Genomic DNA, 23,829 nt, shown 5'->3' with positions numbered 1-23,829 from the left:
TCATCATGTATTACTTTTACCCCACCCACCTGACTGGGTTGCCCCAGCCACGCTGAGTACCCTTCAAGAGAATATAAAAGAACACACGATACATCCGAAATTAAACGTTTCCCAGTACAGGGCTGCCTTCAGATGCCCACAAAAGGTTGCATAACGGGTTACCTCTTTGACATCCAACTGGAGAGTTGAGAATTGGCTAAAAGCACAAGTTGGAGTTCATAGTTTTCGCACATTCCACTAAGCCATGGTCTGTTTCACAAACTATGAGCTGCCCCATAGCCGACTGAGGAAACACTGGCTTGTTTCTCCAGAGTTTGCTTTGTTTTCCAGCTGCTAAACTACCTTTGTAGTTTAGTTTAGTGAATGTCTGGGGTGGGGTATCTGTGTGGCGTAGGAAGGGGGGTGCAGTAGGGCCGGTTCGCCCCGGGTGTCACCCAGAGGGGGGTGACAAACTGGAAAAAATAAGTACAGTGGATGCTCAGGTTGCGAACATGATCCATGCGGGAGGCATGGGCAGGGTTACCATATGACGTTGGGCCATAGACCTGTAGCTTAGGAAACCATGGCATAGCATTTCATGTAAGCAAAACGAATCTCTCTCTGAAGGTCTGATCTGGAGTAATGGATCTACAACCTTAACAGAGTCCTTACTTGGCGTTCATTTGCTACCACTGATGCTCAGCATGTGAATAAAGCAAATATTGCAAAGGCATCCCTAACGATCAATCTCTCATCTGAAAGGAAAGCTCTGTCAGTGCTCAGCAAAAGGGGGAGCACCAAAGATCAAACATCGCAATAAGGGTCGACTTGCACCCCTTTTGTAGAGGCTCAGGGACCAGCAGCTCCCCCTCTTCCTGGCCCGTGTTGTGAGCTGTCCCCTGCACCAGCCTGGACCAACTTGGCTCACCTATGTAGCTGCGGACATTGAAAAGCCCGTTCATCACAACATCCGATGAGGTGAAGATCAGGACGTTCCCTTTCACGTCCCCAACAGAGAAGATTGCTTTGCGGCCATCGGTCCTAGTTCAGGTGGGAAAAGAAAAGGGATGAAGGCCAAAACCTGCAGGTGCAGCACAGGTGCAGAACAGGTGAGAGCTTGGCCTACCTGGGAAGCAGGTCAGCCTTGGACAGAAGCTCTGCCTGCTTCTTTGCTCCAGGTAGCAGAGCGCTAGAATTGGGATCCAAAATGGGCATCGCTCCAGATTTCCTCTGGCCACAAGGCAGGAGCATAAAGTACGCGGGGGGAGTTGTTTTGTTTGTTATTATTATTAAAAAATTCTCCAGTAGCACCTTAGAGACCAACTAAGTTTGTTCTTGGTATGAGCTTTCCTGGGCATGCACACTTCTTCAGATACACTGAAACAGAAGTCACCAGACCCTTATATATAGTGGGAGGGTGGGGTTTTTCTCAGGAGGGTGGTAAGAGATGGGTGATTGACTCAATGGGTATGGTAAACCTGTGGACGACTGTTAACGACTGCAATTAAGGTAAAGGTAAAGGTACCCCTGCCCTTACGGGCAGTCTTGACAGACTCTGGGGTTGTGCGCCCATCTCACTTAAGAGGCCGGGGGCCAGCGCTGTCCACAGACACTTCCGGGTCACGTGGCCAGCGTGACAAAGCTGCATCTGGCGAGCCAGCGCAGCACACGGAACACCGTTTACCTTCCCGCCAGTAAGCGGTCCCTATTTATCTACTTGCACCCGGGGGTGCTTTCGAACTGCTAGGTTAGCAGGCGCTGGGACCGAACAACGGGAGCGCACCCCACCGCGGGGATTCGAACAGCCGACCATGCGATCAGCAAGTCCTAGGCGCTGAGGCTTTTACCCACAGTGCCACCCACGTCCCTTAACGACTGCAATTAGTCCTACAGAAAAAAGGAAGGGATAGTATGCAGATAACCCCACCCTCCCACTATATATACAGGTCTGGTGACTTCTGTTTCAGTGTATCTGAAGAAGTGTGCATGCACACAAAAGCTTATACACAAAACAAACTTAGTTGGTCTCTAAGGTGCTCCTGGACTTTTTTATTATTATTATTTCGACTGTGTCAGACCAACACGGCCACCTACCTGAATCTAGAATCATGTTACGCATTTTTGCATTTCTATACTGTAAACTGACCTATGATTCTCAGGGTAAAGGGTGGTATATACATCTTAAAGAATCTTAAAGAGGAATGTCAGCATGTTATTGAATCAACCAAATCCACTGATAAGCAGAGGGAAGGGACAAGCCTTGTTCTTCTGTATTGACATGCGCAATAAACTCAAACCAGACTTCTGCAAATCTATCCTTTTTTGCATTGTCCCCTGGAGACGCGTAGTTTGCCGCTCAACTTTTCTAATACTGTAAAGCAAGTTGCCAAACTGTGAAATGCCAAAATGAAATAGTGGCTCCATTTAGATCTCTCCTGACATGGGCCATTGCAACTCTAGTGGCCGCCCCTCCCCCCCAAAAGAAGCAAGAAGAAGGAACAATTAGCTCTTCATTATGTATATTAAGATCAGCTTCCTCAAAAATAGGTAACAGTGTGAGCTGGGGAGAAGGGATAAGACAACAATTTGAAAATTGTATTGATTTCTTTTAAAAAGCGCAGAACCAAAGGTTTGTGCTTTTCCCCATTCCCACCGTAAATGAATAGGGGACCCAGCAACTGGGCAGCCCCTGTAACTCTAATTGCCAAGTGTGGTTGTGTCGATGGTTAGCATAGGCCAGGTCTGGAAACAGACTGTTGGTTGTGGCTGGGGGTGGTCCAGCCTGTGGCTGGGGAGATGGTGAGAGGAGGGTGAGGGGGGGTGAGAGGGGAAATGCCCCCAGGGTCTTCTCTTGACGTACCAGTAGTCCATAGCCGTGGCACATCCTTCCAAGTCGACGAGAGTGAAGATCCGGTCGCATTTATTGCCACCAATGTCAAAGAACTCTGGGTGGAAAGAGAGAAAGCGGAACACTTTATTCGAGGGCTGTGCGTGCATCGCTCCCTTTCCCAGCCTGCAGGTCTGAACTGACTCCACTGAAAAGCTTTGTGCTTTCGAAGCTGCATCAGAGTTTGACCTCCAGAGCCTCTATTCGCAAACACTAAGCACCACAGGATGCGCCAGTCAAACATCTTCTCCCTCTCCCGGTAACACAGCTTCCCCTGCGGAATTGATGGGAAGCTGACTCAGAAGTCCAGAACACACGAAAACTAAGTTCCCCTGGACACAGTTCGGAACCAACCTGTGGAACTCATGGCTGCATGGTGCGTATTTTGCGGGAAAGGGTTGCAAGTGCAGCATACAGAGGCACACACGTTATTTGGGGAAGCAGGGATTGCAAGGCAATTGGGCGGCAGGGGGACCTTCCCCTTTGCGTTCTGCACTTACCAATATCCTGGTCTGTCGTTGCAACCGCCAGTAAGTTGATATTGGTAAGGCACACCATGTCAATCACCCAGAGTTTCAAACTGTGACGTCTTTTGCTCTGGTCCAGCTGCATAGAGAGAGGGGGGTTCACAGAGCAAAGAAAGTGATTGGGGAGACGGAAGGAAGGAAGGTTTGCTGTTTGCACATCACATATTTCATGTCAGGAGCCTCATACTGCTGGCAGGCTCCGAGACAGGAGGAGGAAGATGAAGAAGAACCGGGGGGGGGCGTATGACGGGGGGGTGGACCTGGCTCGGAGGGCAAGGAAACAAGGAAGAAGGGATGCTTCCTCCAACCTTCCTGTGGAGCAAAGAACCTCAGCTTCTCGGCTTTCGTTGAAAGATTCAGGACAGAGAAATGAAAGTCCTTCTTTTTCTTTTTCTTTTTAAAAGAGTTTATTGATTTACAAAAGTGTGTGCAATGTCTCTCTCTCTGTCTCTCTCTCTCTCTCTCTCTTCCCAAGTAACATTTTTTACAGATCAGTTTCATTTGTTGAGACATTAGGAAGAAAAGGGGGAAAGAGGTGGAGGGGGGAAAGGTGAGTGGGGATGGGGTTGGGTGGCGATGCTTCTATTTTACTTAATATATGTGGGGTTTTGTGTCTGCGTCGCTTGTGCAGGTTCTCTGCTGTTCGTTTGTGTTCCTTTGGTGGTGAGAGAGGTTGGGGTTGGCCTAGGGTGTGGCTGTTCAGTTGTGGTTGGCTGCGGTGGTCTTTGTTTTCGTGTGTGAGTGGGGTGGGTGGGTGTTTCGGATCAGGTTAGCCATATTGATTTGTATGCTGCTGGTGGGTTTTTGTCATTGTCTTGTTGGGCTGTGTGTGTGTGATAAAGGGGAGCCATACCAGGGTGAAGGCGTCTTCTTCTATTTGTCCCTGTGTCAGTTTCAGTTTATTGGTTAATTTTTCTAGTCAGGCTGTTTCCCATACTATTTGGTACCATTGGTCCATGCTTACTCCTGACAGGTCTCTCCAGTGTCTGGCTATGATGCTTCTGGCTGCTGAAAGTAGGTGGGTTATGAGTTCTTTGTGGTGTAAATGGGCATTTTTGTCATGAAAGTCCTTCTTCAAGCAGTGCAGCGTTAATCTATGGAACTCCCTCCCGCAGAAGGCAGCGATGGTCTCCAACTTGGACAGCTTTAAAAGAGGATTCGACTAATTCATGGAGAAGAGGAATATTGATGGCTACTAGTTGGGATGGTTCTGCTCTGCCTCCACAGATGCTTCTGAATACCAGTTTACTGGAGGAGGAGAGAGTTGCTCTTGTGCTCGGATCCTGCTGTGCTGGTTTCCCACTTGCATTTAGGGAGAGGCTAGGTTTGCATATTTAAAGTATATTAAAGCACTTCTATTGCCTTATCACAGCAAATCTGCCTTTTGGGGGTTGCTTTTTTGTTTGATTGTTTTTCTCCGATAAAGAAAACAATGCCCGACCTGAAGAATTTGGAGCAAATGATTCAGCAGAGGAAACACAGCCCAGAATAACTAAGGAGATAGTACAAGAATACTTGGCTAGTTTAGATGTATTCAAGTCTCCAGGGCCAGATGAACTGCATCCAAGAGTATTAAAAGAACTGGCAGATGTGATCTCAGAACCACTGGCAGTCATCTTTGAGAATTCCTGGAGAACAGGCAAAGTCCCAGCAGACCGGAGGAGGGCAAATGTTGTCCCTATTTTCAAAAAGGGGAAAAGAGAGGACCCAAATAATTACCGCCCAGTCAGTCTGACATCAATACCAGGGAAGATTCTGGAGCAGATCATTAAGCTAACAGTCTGTGAGCACCTAGAAAGGAATGCTGTGATCACCAATAGTCAGCATGGATTTCTGAAAAATAAGTCATGTCAGACTAACCTGATCTCGTTTTTTGACAGAATTACAAGCCTGGTAGATGAAGGGAACGCAGTGGATGTAGCCTACCTTGATTTCAGCAAGGCATTCGACAAGGTGACCCATGCTATTCTTGTAAAGAAGCTGGTAAAATGCGGTCTTGACTATGCTACCACTCAGTGGATTTGTAACTGGCTGACTGACCGAACCCAAAGGGTGCTCATCAATGGTTCCTCTTCATCCTGGAGAAGAGTGACTAGTGGGGTGCCACAGGGTTCTGTCTTGGGCCCGGTCTTATTCAACATCTTTATCAACGACTTGGATGATGGACTCAAGGGCATCCTGATCAAATTTGCAGATGACACCAAACTGGGAGCGGTGGCTAACACCCCAGAGGACAGGATCACACTTCAAAACGACCTTGACAGATTAGAGAACTGGGCCAAAACAAACAAGATGAACTTTAACAGGGAGAAATGTAAAGTATTGCACTTGGGCAAAAAAAATGAGAGGCACAAATACAAGATGGGGGACACTTGGCTTGAGAGCAGTACATGTGAAAAGGATCTAGGAGTCTTGGTTGACCACAAACTTGACATGAGCCAACAGTGTGACGCGGCAGCTAAAAAAGCCAATGCAATTCTGGGCTGCATCAATAGGAGTATAGCATCTAGATCAAGGGAAGTAATAGTGCCACTGTATTCTGCTCTGGTCAGACCTCACCTAGAGTACTGTGTCCAGTTCTGGGCACCACAGTTCAAGAAGGACACTGACAAACTGGAACGTGTCCAGAGGAGGGCAACCAAAATGGTCAAAGGCCTGGAAACGATGCCTTATGAGGAACGGCTAAGGGAGCTGGGCATGTTTAGCCTGGAGAAGAGGAGGTTAAGGGGTGATATGATAGCCATGTTCAAATATATAAAAGGATGTCACATAGAGGAGGGAGAAAGGTTGTTTTCTGCTGCTCCAGAGAAGCGGACACGGAGCAATGGATCCAAACTACAAGAAAGAAGATTCCACCTAAACAATAGGAAGAACTTCCTGACAGTAAGAGCTGTTCGACAGTGGAATTTGCTGCCAAGGCGTGTGGTGGAGTCTCCTTCTTTGGAGGTCTTTAAGCAGAGGCTTGACAACCATATGTCAGGAGTGCTCTGATGGTGTTTCCTGCTTGGCAGGGGGTTGGACTCGATGGCCCTTGTGGTCTCTTCCAACTCTATGATTCTATGAAATAATAATAATAATAATAATTTATTATCTATACCCCACCCATCTGGCTGGGCTTCCCCAGCCACTCTGGGTGGCTTCCAAATACAGTGATCTGTTAAACATTAAAAGCTTCCCTAAACAGGGCTGCCATCAGATGTCTTCTAAAAGTCTGGTAGTTGTTTATTTCCTTGACATCAGGTGGGAGGGCGTTCCACAGGGCAGGTGCCACCACCGAGAAGGCCCTCTGCCTGGTTCCCTGTAACCTCACTTCTCGCAGTGAGGGAACCAGCAGAAGGCCCTTGGTGCTGGACCTCAGTGTCCGGGTAGAACGATGGGGGTGGAGACGCTCCTTCAGGTATACTGGACCGAGGCCGTTTAGGGCTTTAAAGGTCAGCACCAACACTTTGAATTGTGCTCGGAAACGTACTGGGAGCCAATGTAGATCTTTCAAGACTGGTGTTTGGAAAATAAAGGAGAAATGTTTTGACGAGTGCAGGATGACTAACGCGAAGAAGCCTTAAACGCCCCTCATGCAAATCAGGATGGATGATCATTGTCATGCAACCGTCACACATTCAGATCAGAACACACGTTCAATAAAGACCAGATGCAAGCTAACTTTCACCTGGGTTTTGTAAGTAGGTCTTCTAGAGGGGTCCTGAGAAACATGTTAAGCCACCGTGCAATTTCATTTGCTCTCCACTCACTCAACTCCACCTTGGAGCAAATCCTGGCTTTAAAATCCTGGCTCTGAATGCCACCAGCCATAGCAGAACATGCCCACTTGGGACCAACTGACCTACAAAATCACCTTGCCCCATATACGACCCCTCAAAGGCTTCGATCGGCGGAAACGGCACGAGCGACAGGCCCCACTTGAAACCCTTTTTGTAAGAACTCAGTTGTTTAGTCTGTCAGCACCAAGACTTTGGAACTCCCTGCCTATTTATCTCAAGCCGGTGCCTTCTCTGTATTCCTTTCGGCGTCTGCTAAGAACATTATTGCTCAGACAAGCCTGCCCAGGGGCTTAGAAAGTTGATGTGAATTTTCACCTGCTTTAGTACTTCAACTTTACATTTTTTTTCTTGGGAGACTCAAGAGAAAAGGAGAGTCCTCCGTACCAAACCACCATCCCCGGCTGGCGAGGCTACCTACCACAACAGTACGAAGCCTTTTAAAGGTGTCGCTCCAGTATTGCAGGATCCCGTCCCTGCTGACGGTCAGGAATCGCCCAGACGGCGATCGGCTTTTCCTCGCCCTCTCCAAAAGCCCCCTGTTCTGGTTTGGGAAAAACTGGATCTTGACAATTTCCTCAGAGTGAGCCCTGGAGGAAAAGGAAGAGGGGAAAGAAAGAAAATGGCTACAGACACATATACTGTGCTTAGGAACATAGCAAGCAAACTTAAAGCCTTAAACTTAAAACCTTTAAAAAATATTATTTTTTTATTCCGTCAGGCCTCTGCAGGTAGTTAATGCATCTCCTGGCGACAGTTTATTGATGCTTAACCTTTTTTCTGCTTTTAAACTGTTTTTAAGTTCGTTTTCATGCTTTTATTGTAGGGCTTCTGTTTTTTAGCACAGTGAGCCGCTTTGGTGTGTTTTGTGATTGTGGCATATCAATGCTTTTATAAATAAAAAACAAGAGATCTGTCCTCCTGTGGGATCAGAAAACCATGCAAGGGCAAAGGTGCATTTGCCATCAGAATTCATAGGTGAGCGTTTTGAGACCTTGGAGAGCACAGGATTCATTTCAGTCCAAGCGGAAAGCAATTCCACCATTCAGGAGAGCTCTGGGCTTGTCTTAACTCACCCCAGGCTAAGTTCCCATCAGTGTGTCCAGTCCCAGCACAGAATCACCTCTTAATGTAAATTGGTTATTGTATTTTAATATTCTGTTGGAAGCCGCCCAGAGTGGCTGGGGAAACCCAGCCAGATGGCTGGGGTATAAACAATATATTATTATTATTATTATTATTATTATTATTATTATTATTATTATTATTTGAACCTTCCTCCGCATGACTGTGGTCAGCCTCCTCAGTTTCTGGCACCATCAGCCTGCCCCTTTGCCCTTCCGCATCACAGACGCCGAACCTCGTCCTCTCCTTTTTATGAGGGTCAACCAAAAAGTCACAGAATAGTGAGTACTGCAAGGACCACAAAAGCTCCAGGACCGCCTCTCCCCAGATGAACCGGCCCAGACCCTGCAATCAACTTCTGTGGCCCTTCTCTGTGTGCCTCCTCTGTGAGAGACCCGGAAGGCTGGCAACACGAGAACAGGGCCTTTTCTGCAGTGGCTCCCTCTTTGTGGAACACTCTCCCCAGGGAAACTCGCCCGGCACTTTCAGGCGCCAGGCGAAAACGTTCCTCTTCAACAAGGCCTTTGTCTGATTGACATCTGATGCTCTTTTAAATGTGTTATGGGAGAGGTTATTGGCATGCTTTGGTTTTTGTTGTGTACTTTTGTGTTTTCTAACTTGCATTTTTATGTTGCGAACCGCCCTGAGGTCTACAGACGAAGGACAGTAGACAAATTAAATAAACAGCAAGTGAGATTTCAGGTTCTTGAAATTTTATTATGTTTTGATATTCTGCTGGGGGCTGCCCAAACTGGTGGGGAGGCCCAGCCAGATGGGCGGAGTATAAATAATGGAATGATGGTGACGTTGAGGATGATTTTGTCCTTTGTACCCCACCCAAAGAATGCTCCAACTACCGCACAATTGCACTCATTTCACACGCTAGCAAGGTTATGCTTAAAATTCTACAAGGAAGGCTCAAGCAGTATGTGGATCGAGAACTCCCAGAAGTGCAAGCTGGATTTAGAAGAGGCAGAGGAACCAGAGACCAAATTGCAAACATGCGCTGGATTATCGAGAAAGCTAGAGAGTTCCAGAAAGACATCTACTTCTGCTTCATTGACTATGCAAAAGCCTTTGACTGTGTCGACCACAGCAAACTATGGCAAGTTCTTTAAGAAATGGGAGTGCCTGATCACCTCATCTGTCTCCTGAGAAATCTCTATGTGGGACAAGAAGCTACAGTTAGAACTGGATATGGAACAACTGATTGCTTCAAAATTGGGAAAGGAGTACGACAAGACTGTATTTTGTCTCCCTGCTTATTTAATTTATATGCAGAATACATCATGCGAAAGGCTGGGCTGGATGAATCCCAAGCTGGAATTAAGATTGCCGGAAGAAATATCAACAACCTCAGATATGCAGATGACACAACCTTGATGGCAGAAAGTGAGGAGGAATTAAAGAACCTTTTAATGAGGGTGAAAGAGGAGAGCGCAAAATATGGTCTGAAGCTCAACATCAAAAAAACGAAGATCATGGCCACTGGTCCCATCACTTCCTGGCAAACAGAAGGGGAAGAAATGGAGGCAGGGAGAGATTTTACTTTCTTGGGCTCCATGATCACTGCAGATGGTGACAGCAGTCACGAAATTAAAAGACGCCTGCTTCTTGGGAGAAGGGCAATGACAGGCCTAGATAGCATCTTGAGAAGTAGAGACGTCACCTTGCCAACAAAGGTTCGTATAGTTAAAGCTCTGGTTTTCCCAGTAGTGATGTATGGAAGTGAGAGCTGGACCATAAAGAAGGCTGATCGCCGAAGAATGGATGCTTTTGAATTCTGGTGCTGGAGGAGACTCTTGAGAGTCCCATGGACTGCAAGAAGATCAAACCTCTCCATTCTTAAGGAAATCAGCCCTGAGTGCTCCCTGGAAGGACAGATCCTGAAGCTGAGGCTCCAGTACTTTGGCCACCTCAGGAGAAGAGAAGACTCCCTGGAGAAGACCCTGATGTTGGGAAAGATGGAGGGCACAAGGAGAAGGGGACGACTGAGGATGAGATGGTTGGATAGTGTTTTCGAGGTTACCAGCATGAGTCTGACCAAACTGCGGGAGGCAGTGGAAGACAGGAGGGCCTGGCGTGCTCTGGTCCAGGGGGTCACGAAGAGTCGGACACGACTAAACAACAACAACCCCACCCATCTGGCTGGGTGTTGCCCCAGCCACTATGGGAGGCTTCCAGCATATATTTGTTGTTGTTTAGTCATTTAGTCGTGTCTGCCTCTTCGTGACCCCCTGGACCAGAGCACACCAGGAACTCCTGTCTTCCACTGTCTCTCGCAGTTTGGTCAAACTCATGCTGGTAGCTTCGAGAACACTGTCCCACCATCTCGTCCTCTGTCGTCCCCTTCTCCTTGTGCCCTCAATCTTTCCCAACATCAGGGTCTTTTCCAGGGAGTCTTCTCTTCTCATGAGGTGGCCAAAGTACTGGAGCCTCAGCTTCAGGATCTGTCCTTCCCGTGAGCACTCAGGGCTGATTTCCTTCAGAATGGAGAGTGTTAAGTTGTGGGCGAACATGTCAGACGACACAGCAATTCCTTCAAAGCAGCTCTTCTTTATTCAGATGTCAGAACAGAACTAAGCTGAGGGACTCAGTCAGCCTGCTTATATAGAGCTCCAGAACAATGTAACTGTTGCCATTTTCTAAAACTATCCAATCACTGAATGTCACTTTTCAATCCTTCATTTGCATACAAACTATCCAATCACTGAATGTCACTTTTTGATCCTTCATTTGCATAACTATCTACAGTATCCCCCTGCTGGCCCAGGGTGAGAACTTCAGTACATAACAGAGAGGTTGGATCTTCTTGCAGTCCATGGGACTCTCCAGAGTCTCCTCCAGCACCAGAATTCAAAAGCATCCATTCTTTGGCGATCAGCCTTCTTTATGGTCCAGCTCTTATTTCCATACATCACCGCTGTGAAAATCATAGCTTTAACTATACGGACCTTTGTCGACAAGGTGATGTCTCTGCTTTTCCCAGCATATATACAGAAACATAATTAAACATTAAAAACATGCACAAACCTTCACCTGCCACAGATGCACGGCAGCTACGTTTCCGTGTTTTTATTTTGTAAACTGCCCTGTGGTCTTCGGATGAAAGGCGGTATACTAATTAAATAATAATAATATAATACAGTGGACACTCAAGTTGCGAACGTGATCCGTGCAGGATGCAGGTTCGCGACCCGCAGCAGCACGCCTTCGCATGTGCGGGTTGCGATTCGGTGCTTCTGCACATGCGCAAAAAACACAACCTGTAGCGTCTGTAACCCAAGGTATGACTGTAATGTCTTCACTAGACTGCATGTCAACCAAAGAAGCAACTGGGGGTAAAGGTAAAGGTAAAGGCAGCCTTGATCACTAGGTCCAGTCGCGGACGACTCGGGCATTGCATGCTCATCTCGCTCTATAGGCCGAGGAAGCTGGAGTTTGTCCGCAGACAGCTTCCGGGTCATGTGGCCAGCATGACTAAGCTGCTTCTGGTGGACCAGAGCAGCTCACGAAAACGCCGTTTACGTTCCCGCCGGAGCAGCACCTATTTATCTACTTGCACTTGACATGCTTTTGAACTGCTAAGTTGGCAGGAGCAGGGACCGCGCAACGGGAGCACACCCCGTCTATAAGGATTCAAACCACCGACCTTCTGATCGGCAAGTCCTAGACTCTGTGGTTTAACCCACAGCGCCACCCGCGTCACAACTGGGGATCCCAACAGAGGGAAAAAGGTTTACCATCGACGCCACAAAGTCTGTATTTGTTGGCAGATTTAAGACGGGGTGTAGGAGGTAATAGCAGAGTTGCACAAGAAACTCAGGGCGGCCTTTTGTAAAGTCATCGAGAGCAGGGCTGGATTTTGCATTCATCCCTAGAGGGCAAAGAGCAACATTCCATCTGCATCAGCAACAGGTGGGACAGGAATCCTTTGCTCTTGGGGACCAGGAGCGGCAACACCTGTCTGAAAGGTGAATGGGAAAACCACCTCCGTCAAGAACTTAAAAGCAGGGGTTCCCAAAATGTGAGGTAGCACCCCACAAGGGGGCAGTAGGATTCCCGGGGGCTGGGGGCTGGGGGGGGACAAGGGCAGCAAAGGGGTGGCTTTCAGGTTTTGAAAAGCTGGTCTTGCTGGATCAATTTCTTCACTTTTGTTAAATCAATTAAACTGAGTAGTTTCGACTGGGTTTTGAAAAAACGTGCAATTAATTTTTTTTAATTTTCAATGCAACAGTACAACAAAAATTACAAACATAAAGTCCAAAACAAAGCAGTACAAACAAGGGGGGGGGAGAACACACATCTACAAAGAAAACCGTATCGTCATATGTACGTAATGATTAGTATGGGGGAAAAGTGCTATTAATCGTTTGTGTCTTGAATTTGATTGTGCTATGATCCTCCTTCAACATCAAAAAAACGAAGATCATGGCCACTGGTCCCATCGCCTCCTGGCAAATAGAAGGGGAAGAAATGGAGGCAGTGAGAGATTTTACTTTCTTGGGCTCCATGATCACTGCAGATGGTGACAGCAGCCACGAAATTAAAAGACGCCTGCTTCTTGGGAGAAAAGCAATGATAAACTAGACAGCATCTTAAAAAGCAGAGACATTACCTTGCCGGCAAAGGGCCCTATAGTTAAAGCTATAGTTTTCCCAGTAGTGATGTATGGAAGTGAGAGCTGGACCATAAAGAAGGCTGATCGCCGTAGAATTTATGCTTTTGAATTCTGGTGCTGGAGGAAACTCTTGAGAGTCCAATGGACTGCAAGAAGATCAAACCTATCAGCCCTGAGTGCTCCCTGGAAGGACAGATCCTGAAGGTGAGGCTCCAAGACTTTGGCCACCTCATGAGAAGAGAAGACTCCCTGGAAAAGACCCTGATGTTGGGAAAGATGGAGGGCACAAGGAGAAGGGGACGGCAGAGGACGAGATGGTGGGACAGTGTTCTCGAAGCTACCAGCATGAGTTTGACCAAACTGTGGGAGGCAGTGGAAGACAGGAGTGCCTGGCGTGCTCTGGTCCATGGGGTCACGAAGAGTCGGACACGACCAAACGACTAAACAACAACATGATCTTCCTTAGTGGGTCGTGCAAGCCAGCATTCTGAATTGTGCATTTTAATAGGGTAAAGGAGGAGGCACTGAGGGTGAGTTTATGGAACCGGAAGGGCTTTGCCTCAATAAAGTTTAGGAACCACTGAGCTGAAGAGGGCCATTTGCTTCTCCTCTCAGTCTGCAGCCTCCGCCTCGGAATTTGGTCTCCAAGTTGACCTCAGGGCCACAGCTTCCAGAATCCTCATTTCAAAGAATCATGGAGCTGGAAGGGAATCTGAGCATCATCTAGTGGCCCAGCTCCCTGAAATGCAGGAATATGCAGCTGCCCCTTGCGGGGATCGAACCTGCAACCTTGGCGTTATCAGAGCCATGCTTTACCCAACTGAGCTCTGTACTTAAAAGAAAAATCCTTGTTCCGCCTTAACTCCTTCCTTTGCGTAACGTCTTGACTGATGAAGAGTCCTTTGCCCCATCCAAACTATTCATTTATAGTGGTATCATATCACTTTAACCATCATGGCGTCCTCCAAAGAATGGGATCTGCAGCTGGTTAAGATCACCTCGGCCCAGTATACCTGAAGGAGCGTCTCCACCCCCATCGTCCAGCCTGGACACTGAGATCCAGCGCCGAGGGCCTTCTGGCGGTTCCCTCACTGCGAGAAGTGAGGTTACAAGGAACCAGGCAGAGGGCCTTCTCGGTGGTGGCACCCGCCCTATGGAACGCCCTCCCACCAGATGTCAAGGAAATAAACAACTATCTGACTTTTAGAAGACATCTGAAGGCAGCCCTGTTTAGGGAAGTTTTTAGTGGCTGATGTTTTAATGTATTTTTGATATTTTGTTGGAAGCCACCCACAGTGGCTGGGGAAACCCAACCAGATGTGCGGGGTATAAATAATACATTATTATTATTATTATTATTATTATTATTATTATTATTATTATTATTATTCCATTCCCCTCCAGAAGTGAAATTCCCAGGGAATTCCCCTGGGAAAAGGGACTGGCTGTTCAGACGCTCTGGGAATTGGCAACTCCACTTGGCCTTGACCCCTTCCCTCCCGCCCAGAGGACAAAGGGACCCTTACACGGAAACCGGTTTCATGGTCGTCTGGAACTCGGGAAGCATCTTATTTTTCAGCATGTCGTCCTTCCCTCTGTATTCACGCAGCATGTAATTCAGATACTCCTCCTGCAGGGAGAGAAATTGCCATTGTCACTCTCTCCGCCTGCACGGTGCTTTTCCAAGGATTCTCTCGGGCCCGGCTAATTTGTAACCCAGCTGATGCCAGTCTTAGACACCACCCCAATCTCTGAGTGGAGAGAGACTGCAGGCGTTCCAGGCCCTCACCCAAGTTTGGTTTCCTTGGGGTGAAGGTCAGCGGAGACTGTGGTATCTATAGGACAGAGTTCTCCAGCTGTTTCTGAACTACAATTCCCATCATCCCTAGCCAGCATGTCAAGGACGATGGGAACTGTAGTCCAAAAACAGCAGGAGACCCAAGTTTGGGAAATCCTGCTTTAGGAGCATGTGGTGTCTTTATGATTGTTATTTTATTTGCACATATATGGAACCTGAGCACAGGATGGGAACAGGCTTGTTTTTGCTGAGATTTCCATTCCACCTTAAGGAACAGACGTGTGGAATTGTTGCATGTCACATGTCTGTTTACATTCCAGCGCAGTACGCTGGGAACTTCTGTTGCGTATAGCTTTTGCTTTGGCTGTTCTCTCTGAGACGACGAAAGAGAGATGACATGTTTCTTTGTCCTGATTTATGATTAATAAATCTGTAGTTGTAGTATGCTTCCACAAGCCTCACGCCTATTCTGTGTGCGCAGTACTCTCTGCTGATAGCGTGCCCTGGCTTCGAAGCCCGGGTCGCTGATTTACGTCAGAGCTGGGGTTGATGGAAGGAGACGGCACATCTGGGGCTTGCCAGCTGGCCTCCCGGCCCTCTACATGTTGACAGTTTTCTCATGCTCTGGACAGTAGGACTTTAACCAACGGCGTCAAGTTGCAAGAAAGGAGATTCCGACAGAACATCAGGAATAACTTTCCGACATCAGGAGCTATTTGACTGTGGAACGGAAGGTTGTGGACTCTCCTTCCTTGGAGGTTTCCAAGCAGAGCTGGGATGGCCACCTGTCATGGATGCTTTAGCCGAAATTCCTGCATTGCAGGGGTTGGACTAGATGACCCTCGGGTCCCATTCAACAATTACAATTCTATGATTCTGTGATGGAAGGGCTCACGACATTGAGCCCTCTCCAACAGATCTTGCTTCTCCATTAGCCTCCGCTTTGGACCCAGTACAGAGCAAGCAACCCATTTATAGGGTGCTGAGGAGTGTAATAGGAATTTTATGGTCTTAGATATATGGTAATGTCCATAAGTGTACCAACCAAGCACATACATAGATCAGCACAGGAAGGCCAGCCTGGAACCAATTTGATTCCTAAACTGACCAAATCTTTTCTCTGCAAGGTCAAAATGGAAAAGCCTCCCTATTGTCTTTTCCTTCACAAATCCTGTCTTAAGGATATGTCTGTTTGAATAGGGTGTGAGCCTGTGACCTGGCCCAGGAACTAAGTATTTATCATTACAAGAGACTAGCCAGGCTACCCAGGAAATCCAATCAAGTAATCTGCCAGACAGGAAATAAACAAGGACAAGAGATAAACAACATTTAAATTTCTCTTTAGACCGCCTTTTTTAGGATGTAGGTGTGATGTATCTGAGGGGTGGTCTTAGGTTACACCCCTTCTGTGATGTACAGTGGTGCCCCGCAAGACGAATGCCTCACAAGACGAAAAACTCACTAGACGAAAGGGTTTTCCGTTTTTTGAGTCGTTCCGCAAGACGAATTTCCCTATGGGCTTGCTTCGCAAGACGAAACGTCTTGCGAGTTCTTGCGAGTTTGTTTCCTTTTTCTTAAAGCCGCTAAGCCGCTAAGCCGTTAATAGCCGCTAAGCCGCTAAGCCGTTAATAGCCGCTAAGCCGCTAATAGCTGCTAATAGCCGCTAAGCCGCTAATAGCCGTGCTTTGCAAGACGAAAAAACCGCAAGACGAAGAGACTCGCGGAACGGATTAATTTTGTCTTGCGAGGCACCACTGTATGTATGTTTCTGGGGGTGGTCTTGATCTACAGGGTGGCAATTTCAAAAGTCTTTATAAGGCCTTGCACACTATTTTTCTGGGTCCTCCTCCTTTCCTGCGTGTGAGGGGAGCACCCTGTTGCAACAGATCAATAAAGATCAAGCTTACAAGCTGCCTTGCTTCTCCATATTCTCTGGTTGGCCTCTGTTATTTTCTCCTACCAATAGGGAACCTATGTAAGGACTCTATATGGGCTCTTGGATACCTCATAAGGGAAAAGGGCAATTTTTGTTTACAACAGGAGCACAGGAAAAGCCCAGGGCGTGCAACGCAGGGCATGCCATTCAGCATCCTGGGAATCTGAGCTATCATTTAAAAACGGCAGAGCGAGTTTCTAGCCCCGAGGGCGGCGATGGTATTCTTTACAGCGCGAAGACCAGAAGCCAGAGGGTGGCCAAGTCAGATTTCTCAGGGAGGGCTGAGCTTCTGTGCCCTGCAATAACTCCTCGCCGCACCTGTGCCAGCCAAAACCACAGGAGTTATGCCGAACGGCTTCTCAAAACATTGCAGAACAAATGCAAGCAGGCACTTGCCCAGTCCACGGCGCCATCACAGTTGGTGTCCACCTTCATGAAAATCACGTCAATGTCTTCATCGGAAACGTCTCCCATGATCTTCTTCATGGCGCTGCGGAATTCTTCCATGTCCAGACCTGAAAGGCAGGAAAGCAACGGTGTAAATAATAGTTTTTTGTTTTGTTTTTTAAATTTTTATTTCAAAACCAAAAAAAATTACAAACATAAAATTCAAAACCCATATTCATTTTCTAACATAAGCCTATCGCATAGATTACCTAAATTAAAATATATCGACTTGCTCTAGGCTTCCCTTTGCTATATGTAAATACAACGCAATTAACAAATTATATAATAAATGATATTATAGTTTCCCATATACCTCCCACTCCCCTTCACCCATGTGTGATCTCAATATTCTACTTCTTCCATCTTGTTGTGTTGTTACAATTTAATAATTATTCAACTGATTCTATTATTTTTTTCTTGCTTACCCCTGCACATTTTACACATTCTCTATTAATATTTCAATTCCGGAACCATATTTTTTCATGTATTCCTTCACTCCATCCCACTCTCTAATTATTCTCTGATTTAAGTGGCCTCTAATAATTGCCGTCAATTTTGTCATTTCTACAAACTCATAGAGTTTGTTTTGCCATTCTAAATAATAGTGTAAATAATAGTTTAATTGTAAATTAGTACAGCAGGTATAGTTGGAAGTTTCTTCTCTTTTCTGATTCAAAAAGTGGATATCATTATGCCTTTGCCTTTATTCACACTTCCATTCTTCTTTCTCTTTGCTTTTTCTTTCTTCTGTTCTTTTCCGTTCTTTTCATTTTATATTTATATTCTCTATAATCTTTATAACATAGTGAATGTTATTTTGTTGGTATTGTATGTATTTTAAGAATCTGTTTGTCTAATAAAAACTTCAATAAAACACAGGAAGAATAGCAAACCAAGATGATGGACTATGCCGAAATGGCAAAATTAACTGGGAAGCTCAGAAATCAAGAAAACAAGAAATTTAATAATAATAAAAAAAGATTGGGGAAAGTTTATCATTTACTTATGAGACCACTGCAAGCAGGTTAAAACACTGGCAGGATTCTAACCACACTTGTAAAGTAGAGGAAAGTATGGGTACCATAGATTCTGGCATATAAGACAACCTTTTAACCCCGGAAAAGAGGTTTAAAAGTCAGGGGTCGTCTTATACGCCGGGTATGGGCGGCACGGAGCGGAGCCCACCCCCCGCTACTGCTGCAGTGGCTTTCTCTCGGTCCGGAGCTGCCCAGCCTATTAGGCGACTGGGCTTATAAGACAAACCCCCAAATTGCAGCTGCCAATTGGGGGGGTCGTCTAATACGCCCAGTCGCCTAATACGCCGGAATCTACGGTAATTTAGAAGGATAAAAGTTTGGAGAAATTTTGATATGCAGTTGTAAATATTAGCATTAGGAGCCATGAAAGGGATTTGGGGGCGGGGGGGGAGTCAGGAGATTCAGAGCACTCTCGATATTTGGATTTTGAACTGGTGTTTGTAATATGTTTATATTTTTTAAAAAATCGAATAAATAATAATAATAATAATAATAATAATAATAGTAAGAGCTCCCCTCCATCTTAGCATTTCAACTTCTTGTAAGTTTAAAAGCACTTCTGTAAATCTTTCTCAAATTTTTTGGTTTTGCCTTTTTGTAAATCGCTTTGAGGTGTTGGTGTATTATTATTATTAGTAGTAGTAGTATGCATGTTATTATATATTATTATTTATTTACTATTAATTTTCCAAAAGGCAAAGAATTCCAAAAAATACAGAAGAAACGAGAAGTAAAAAAAGAAATAAAAATACAAAAATATTTTTTAAAAATTCCATGACCAAACCAAACATTCCCCCCCTTTCCCACCCACCACCTTGACTTATAACAAATTTTAAACTAAAATATGACTTCCACTGATGCTTGACCTTATTTTACAATCCTATCTTTATTGTTGTGTTGTTGTGTTTTGTTCTGTATAATTATTATATATAGAATCATAGAATCATAGAGTTGAAAGAGACCACAAGGGCCATCGAGTCCAACCCCCTGCCAAGCAGGAAACACCATCAGAGCACTCCTGACATATGGTTGTCAAGCCTCTGCTTAAAGACCTCCAAAGAAGGAGACTCCACCACACTCCGTGGCAGCAAATTCCACTGTCGAACAGCTCTGACTGTCAGGAAGTTCTTCCTAATGTTTAGGTGGAATCTTCTTTCTTGTAGTTTGGATCCATTGCTCCGTGTCCGCTTCTCTGGAGCAGCAGAAAACAACCTTTCTCCCTCCTCTATGTGACATCCTTTTATATATTTGAACATGGCTATCATATCACCCCTTAACCTCCTCTTCTCCAGGCTAAACATGCCCAGCTCCCTTAGCCGTTCCTCATAAGGCATCGTTTCCAGGCCTTTGACCATTTTGGTTGCCCTCCTCTGGACACGTTCCAGTTTGTCAGTGTCCTTCTTGAACTGTGGCGCCCAGAACTGGACACAGTACTCGAGGTGAGGTCTGACCAGAGCAGAATACAGTGGCACTATTACTTCCCTTGATCTAGATGCTATACTCCTATTGATGCAACAATATTATTATTGTTATCCCTGTCCAGTAGATTTGTACGCCACCCTTCCTCCAAAGATCTCAGGGCGGCTCACAGCATAAATGTACAAGATAAAAAACGCAATATACAACCAAGCATTGTATACATTTTAGGAGAGGGATAAAATGGGCCGAGCTGTTGTGGTGGGGATGAGGGTGGCTGTGTTGTCGGGGATGTTGCTTTTAGATTTGTTTGGCAGGGCAGGAAGCCACGAGTAAAATTCAAGATATTGACGGATGCCAAAGAAGGAGGTGGACTTGCCCTGCCAGACCCCTAAACTTTGTTGTGAACCATCTGCTTTTTGCTGGCTGAGAGAATGGCTGCTTCTTGAAAGCACTGAAGTGTTGGATAATGGCAGATGAAGTTGATGGACTAGATTGAATTGGCGGAAAAGACTGGCAAGATCTGAGACCAGGGAGAAGAGTCGGTGGAAGAAGACTGGAAAAAGTTTAAAGACTATTTATGGAAATATGGTAAAATTAATGAATGTTAGATGAATGTTGGAATGAAGTTATATGGCTTTAGTAGAAATGTTATAAGGAATTAAGTATAAATAGATTAACAGAAAATTAAAGGAAAAAATAAGGCAAGAATGTGTTAAGATAATTATAGGATAGAAAACAGAGGCAGATGGAAAGGAATTGCTGAAACAATTAATAGAAGTGGAATACAAAAAGGGAGGTGTGAGGAGGTCGTTGGAAATAAGCTAATGAAAGATAAGATATTGAAAATGTTTGAGGTGTTTTTAAATTGTTTTTGTTTGTTTTTGTTTTGTTTTGTATGCAGTGTTTTTGTATTGTATTTGTATTGTTCTTTTTTTTGTAGTGTTGTGTTGAAATTGTTCAAAAAGTAATAAATATAATTTTAAATAAATAAATAAATAGCTTCCCAACAGAGAGGACTTCTCAATGCACCAGAGACCCAGGTGTGGCTTCCCAAACTGGTAAGCTGCAGGTGAGGAATGGGGTGATGGCCCTGCTGTAGGGATCACCTGCAAAGGTGTGTGTGTGTTTGTTCTGTTGACTTTCTTTGTTTCTGCAAAAATAATATGAATGGTTCCCAATCTTTTTTCAAAGTCTCTGTTGTCTCGATGGCAGGATTTAAATAAACATTCACATTATTAGCATTAAAAAATGTTTAAAAGATAATGAAATATGATGGTGTATTTACTGTTATTAATAACTTTTTCTGAAGGAGCGTCTCCACCCCCATCGTTCAGATCCAGCGCTGAGGGCCTTCTGGCGGTTCTGTCATTGCGAGAAGTGAGGCTACAGGGAACCAGGCAGAGGGCCTTCTCGGTGGTGGCGCCCTCCCATCAGATGTCAAAGAGATAAACAACTACCTAACATTCAGAAGACATCTTCAGGCAAGTTTTTAATATTTAACACTGTACTGTACTGTTTTTAACACTTGATTGGGAGCCGCCCAGAGTGGCTGGAGAAACTCAGCCAGATGGGCGGGGTAAAAATAATAAAAAATATTATTATTATTATTATTATTATTATTATTATTATTATTATTATTTATTTCTGTTAAGAGATAGCAAAGTGGATGAAAAAAGAAACGAATCAGAAGCGGAAGTTGGGGGAAGCCTTGAAGGAAGGGAGGAATATATAGTAAATGTTAAGAATTTGAGATGTATGTAATGAATAAACATTTTTTTAAAAGGTGTGTGTAGCCTCACCTCCTCCACCATCGATGTCCGCCTCGCGGAACATGCGCTCCAGCTTCCGCAAGTGGTCATAGTTGATCTGATCCTCCACCTGCTTGGTGCGAGACTCATCGTACAAGCCGGCAGCCTTCATCAGCTGCCTGTGGGATGAGCACACCGGGCCCAACTTGCTCAGGAGACCAGGAAGCCTGGGCTGGGAGGACGGAAGGAAGACAGGGGGTCAGTCCGTCACCGAAAACACCAGAATTACTCTGCCCGCCCTTGGAAGAAAGGGCCTGAGCTGCCGGGCATTTCCCTAAGTCATTGATCCATTTCTTCACGTTTGGTGGGAATGCCCTTTCGTTAAAAGCTTTTGGAAGTGAAATAAAAAAAATTAAGGTCTTATATCTATGTAAGGTCTTATAAGTATAATTAGGGACGCGGGTGGCCCTGTGGTTTAAACCACAGAGCCTAGGGCTTGCCAATCAGAAGGTCGGCGGTTCAAATCCCCGCGACGGGGTGAGCTCCCGTTGCTCAGTCCCTGCTTCTGCCAACTTAGCAGTTCGAAAGCACGTCAAAGTGCAAGTAGATAAATAGGTACTGCTCCGGTGGGAAGGTAAATGGCATTTCCGTGCGCTGCTCTGGTTTGCCAAAAGTGGCTTAGTCATGCTGGCCACATGACCTGGAAGCTGTATGCCGGCTCCCTCAGCCAATAAAGTGAAATGAGCGCCGCAACTCCAGAGTCGGCCACGACTGGACCTAATGGTCAGGGTCCCTTTACCTTTACCTACATATTATGAAAATGGCCAATATACACTAAACAAGCAGAAACTGCAACTGCCCTCATTCCCCCATCAGTCAGCATAATTGTTGTTGTTTAGTCGTTTAGTCGTGTCCTCCTCTTTGTGACCCCCTGGACCAGAGCACGCCAGGCACTCCTGTCTTCCACTGCTTCCCGCAGTTTGGTCAAACTCATGCTGGTAGCTTCGAGAACACTGTCCAACCATCTCGTCCTCTGTCGTCCCCTTCTCCTTGTGCCCTCCATCTTTCCCAACATCAGGGTCTTTTCCAGGGAGTCTTGGAGCCTCAGCTTCAGGATCTGTCCTTCCAGTGAGCACTCAGGGCTGATTTCCTTCAGAATGGAGAGGCTGGATCTTCTTGCAGTCCATGGGACTCTCAAGAGTCTCCTCCAGCACCAGAATTCAAAAGCATAAATTCTACGGCGATCAGCCTTCTTGATGGTCCAGCTCTCACCATAATATATACTCTTTAGTAAAACAACCAGAGCATGAACAAGAAGTCTCTATAATGTATATGTTTCAGGGATCGTAGAGATTCAAGAATGGTGCGTGCTACATAGGAGAATATTTTGAGAATAAAATACATGGCCAAGGCATCTTTTATTATCCAGATGGATACCGATATGATGGAGGGTGGGTGGAGGACCAAAGACATGGTTGTGGCTTTTACTAAAATGTAAGTGGAGACACATACGATGGAGAGTGGTTCAATCGCTACAGGCAAGGTACATATCTGTATCAGAGCCAAGAGCCACATTCACTCACAGTCAAATCTTCCAGGGGCCGCACGTTGGTGGTGGGCGGCCCAGGAGCAAAATATGGACGGGGCTCTTGCATTTGCGCAACAGGCCAAGTTCAAGCCACTTAAATTCCAGAAGTTTCTGCACACACATCTCCATCTAGGCAAGTTAAGAGGCATCTTCACAATTCAAGGCCACTTTTCAGCCAGGGGAAAGCACTGGCTGTAAACCAGAAGGTTGATGGTTCGAGCGCAACCAGGGACAGCTGTGGGCAAAATTCCTGCATTGCAAGGGGTTGGACTAGATGAGGTCCCTTCCAACTCTACAGTTCTATGAAGCATGGCCACAGAAGACCTGACAGAGGGGCCTCAGATATCCCAGATTACAGCTTGCTGTAAACCGCTTTGATATATTTTCATGGCATACGTACATACGACTTTTGACAGATGCATAAATAAACAACAGTACATCTTCCCAACTCAGACTTACTGGGGCGGGAGCTGGTGCCGGAGGAAGCTGCTGAGTGGCAGGGTCTTTCTCAAATTCAAGGCCTCCCCTAAAAATATTGGAAAGAAAGCAAAACCAATGAGCACTTTTAAGTATTTGAAAGACGAGGTCCCCACTCCTTAGGATGGATTCAAGGCTGTGGGCTTTCAGCTTCTCTGAGATTTAAGGAGTGGTCTTGGGTGCATTCCTCGTGCTCTGCCTCAGTGCTTCCTTCTGTAAAATGGGAATGGTCACTCAACCAGGAAGCTCACACTTAGCTAGGAGCCAAAGGGCACCTTAAACCGAGGTTATGGGCACAACGACGGAATGTCTAAGAACAAGAATGCAAAGCTGAAAATGAATTAACTGCAGCTAAAATATTATGTTCCTTTTTCACATGCTCTAGTCCTTCCCCTGCCCACCCCCCTAATATTCTTAAGAGGGTCTCTTCTCCAGTCTTCAGAAAGTAGCTGGAAGTGCGGAGG

General features: G+C 45.8%; 1 protein-coding gene across 6 annotated transcripts in view; it reads right to left on the bottom strand.

Moving 5' to 3' along the window:
• EFCAB8 (EF-hand calcium binding domain 8) overlaps positions 1-23,829 on the bottom strand; it is a 59,758-nt gene that overhangs the window by 26,997 nt on the left and 8,932 nt on the right. For all 6 annotated transcript variants that reach the window (XR_008331270.1, XM_053394718.1, XM_053394719.1 and 3 more), the window contains exons 2-9: positions 23,348-23,414; positions 21,352-21,532; positions 17,046-17,164; positions 14,442-14,545; positions 7,591-7,759; positions 3,367-3,472; positions 2,840-2,924; positions 908-1,020 (exon numbers count right to left, since the gene is read on the bottom strand). Coding sequence is in view for 5 of the 6 variants with exons in the window: in XM_053394718.1 (XP_053250693.1) it covers positions 908-1,020; positions 2,840-2,924; positions 3,367-3,472; positions 7,591-7,759; positions 14,442-14,545; positions 17,046-17,164; positions 21,352-21,532; positions 23,348-23,414 (944 nt within the window). In the remaining variant the exon portion in view is untranslated. The remainder of the gene's footprint in view (positions 1-907; positions 1,021-2,839; positions 2,925-3,366; positions 3,473-7,590; positions 7,760-14,441; positions 14,546-17,045; positions 17,165-21,351; positions 21,533-23,347; positions 23,415-23,829) is intronic.

This window comes from Podarcis raffonei, chromosome 6 (genome assembly GCF_027172205.1).
Source record: "Podarcis raffonei isolate rPodRaf1 chromosome 6, rPodRaf1.pri, whole genome shotgun sequence".
Classification (NCBI taxonomy): Eukaryota; Metazoa; Chordata; class Lepidosauria; order Squamata; family Lacertidae; genus Podarcis; species Podarcis raffonei.
This window is presented reverse-complemented; position numbering and strand designations above follow the sequence as displayed.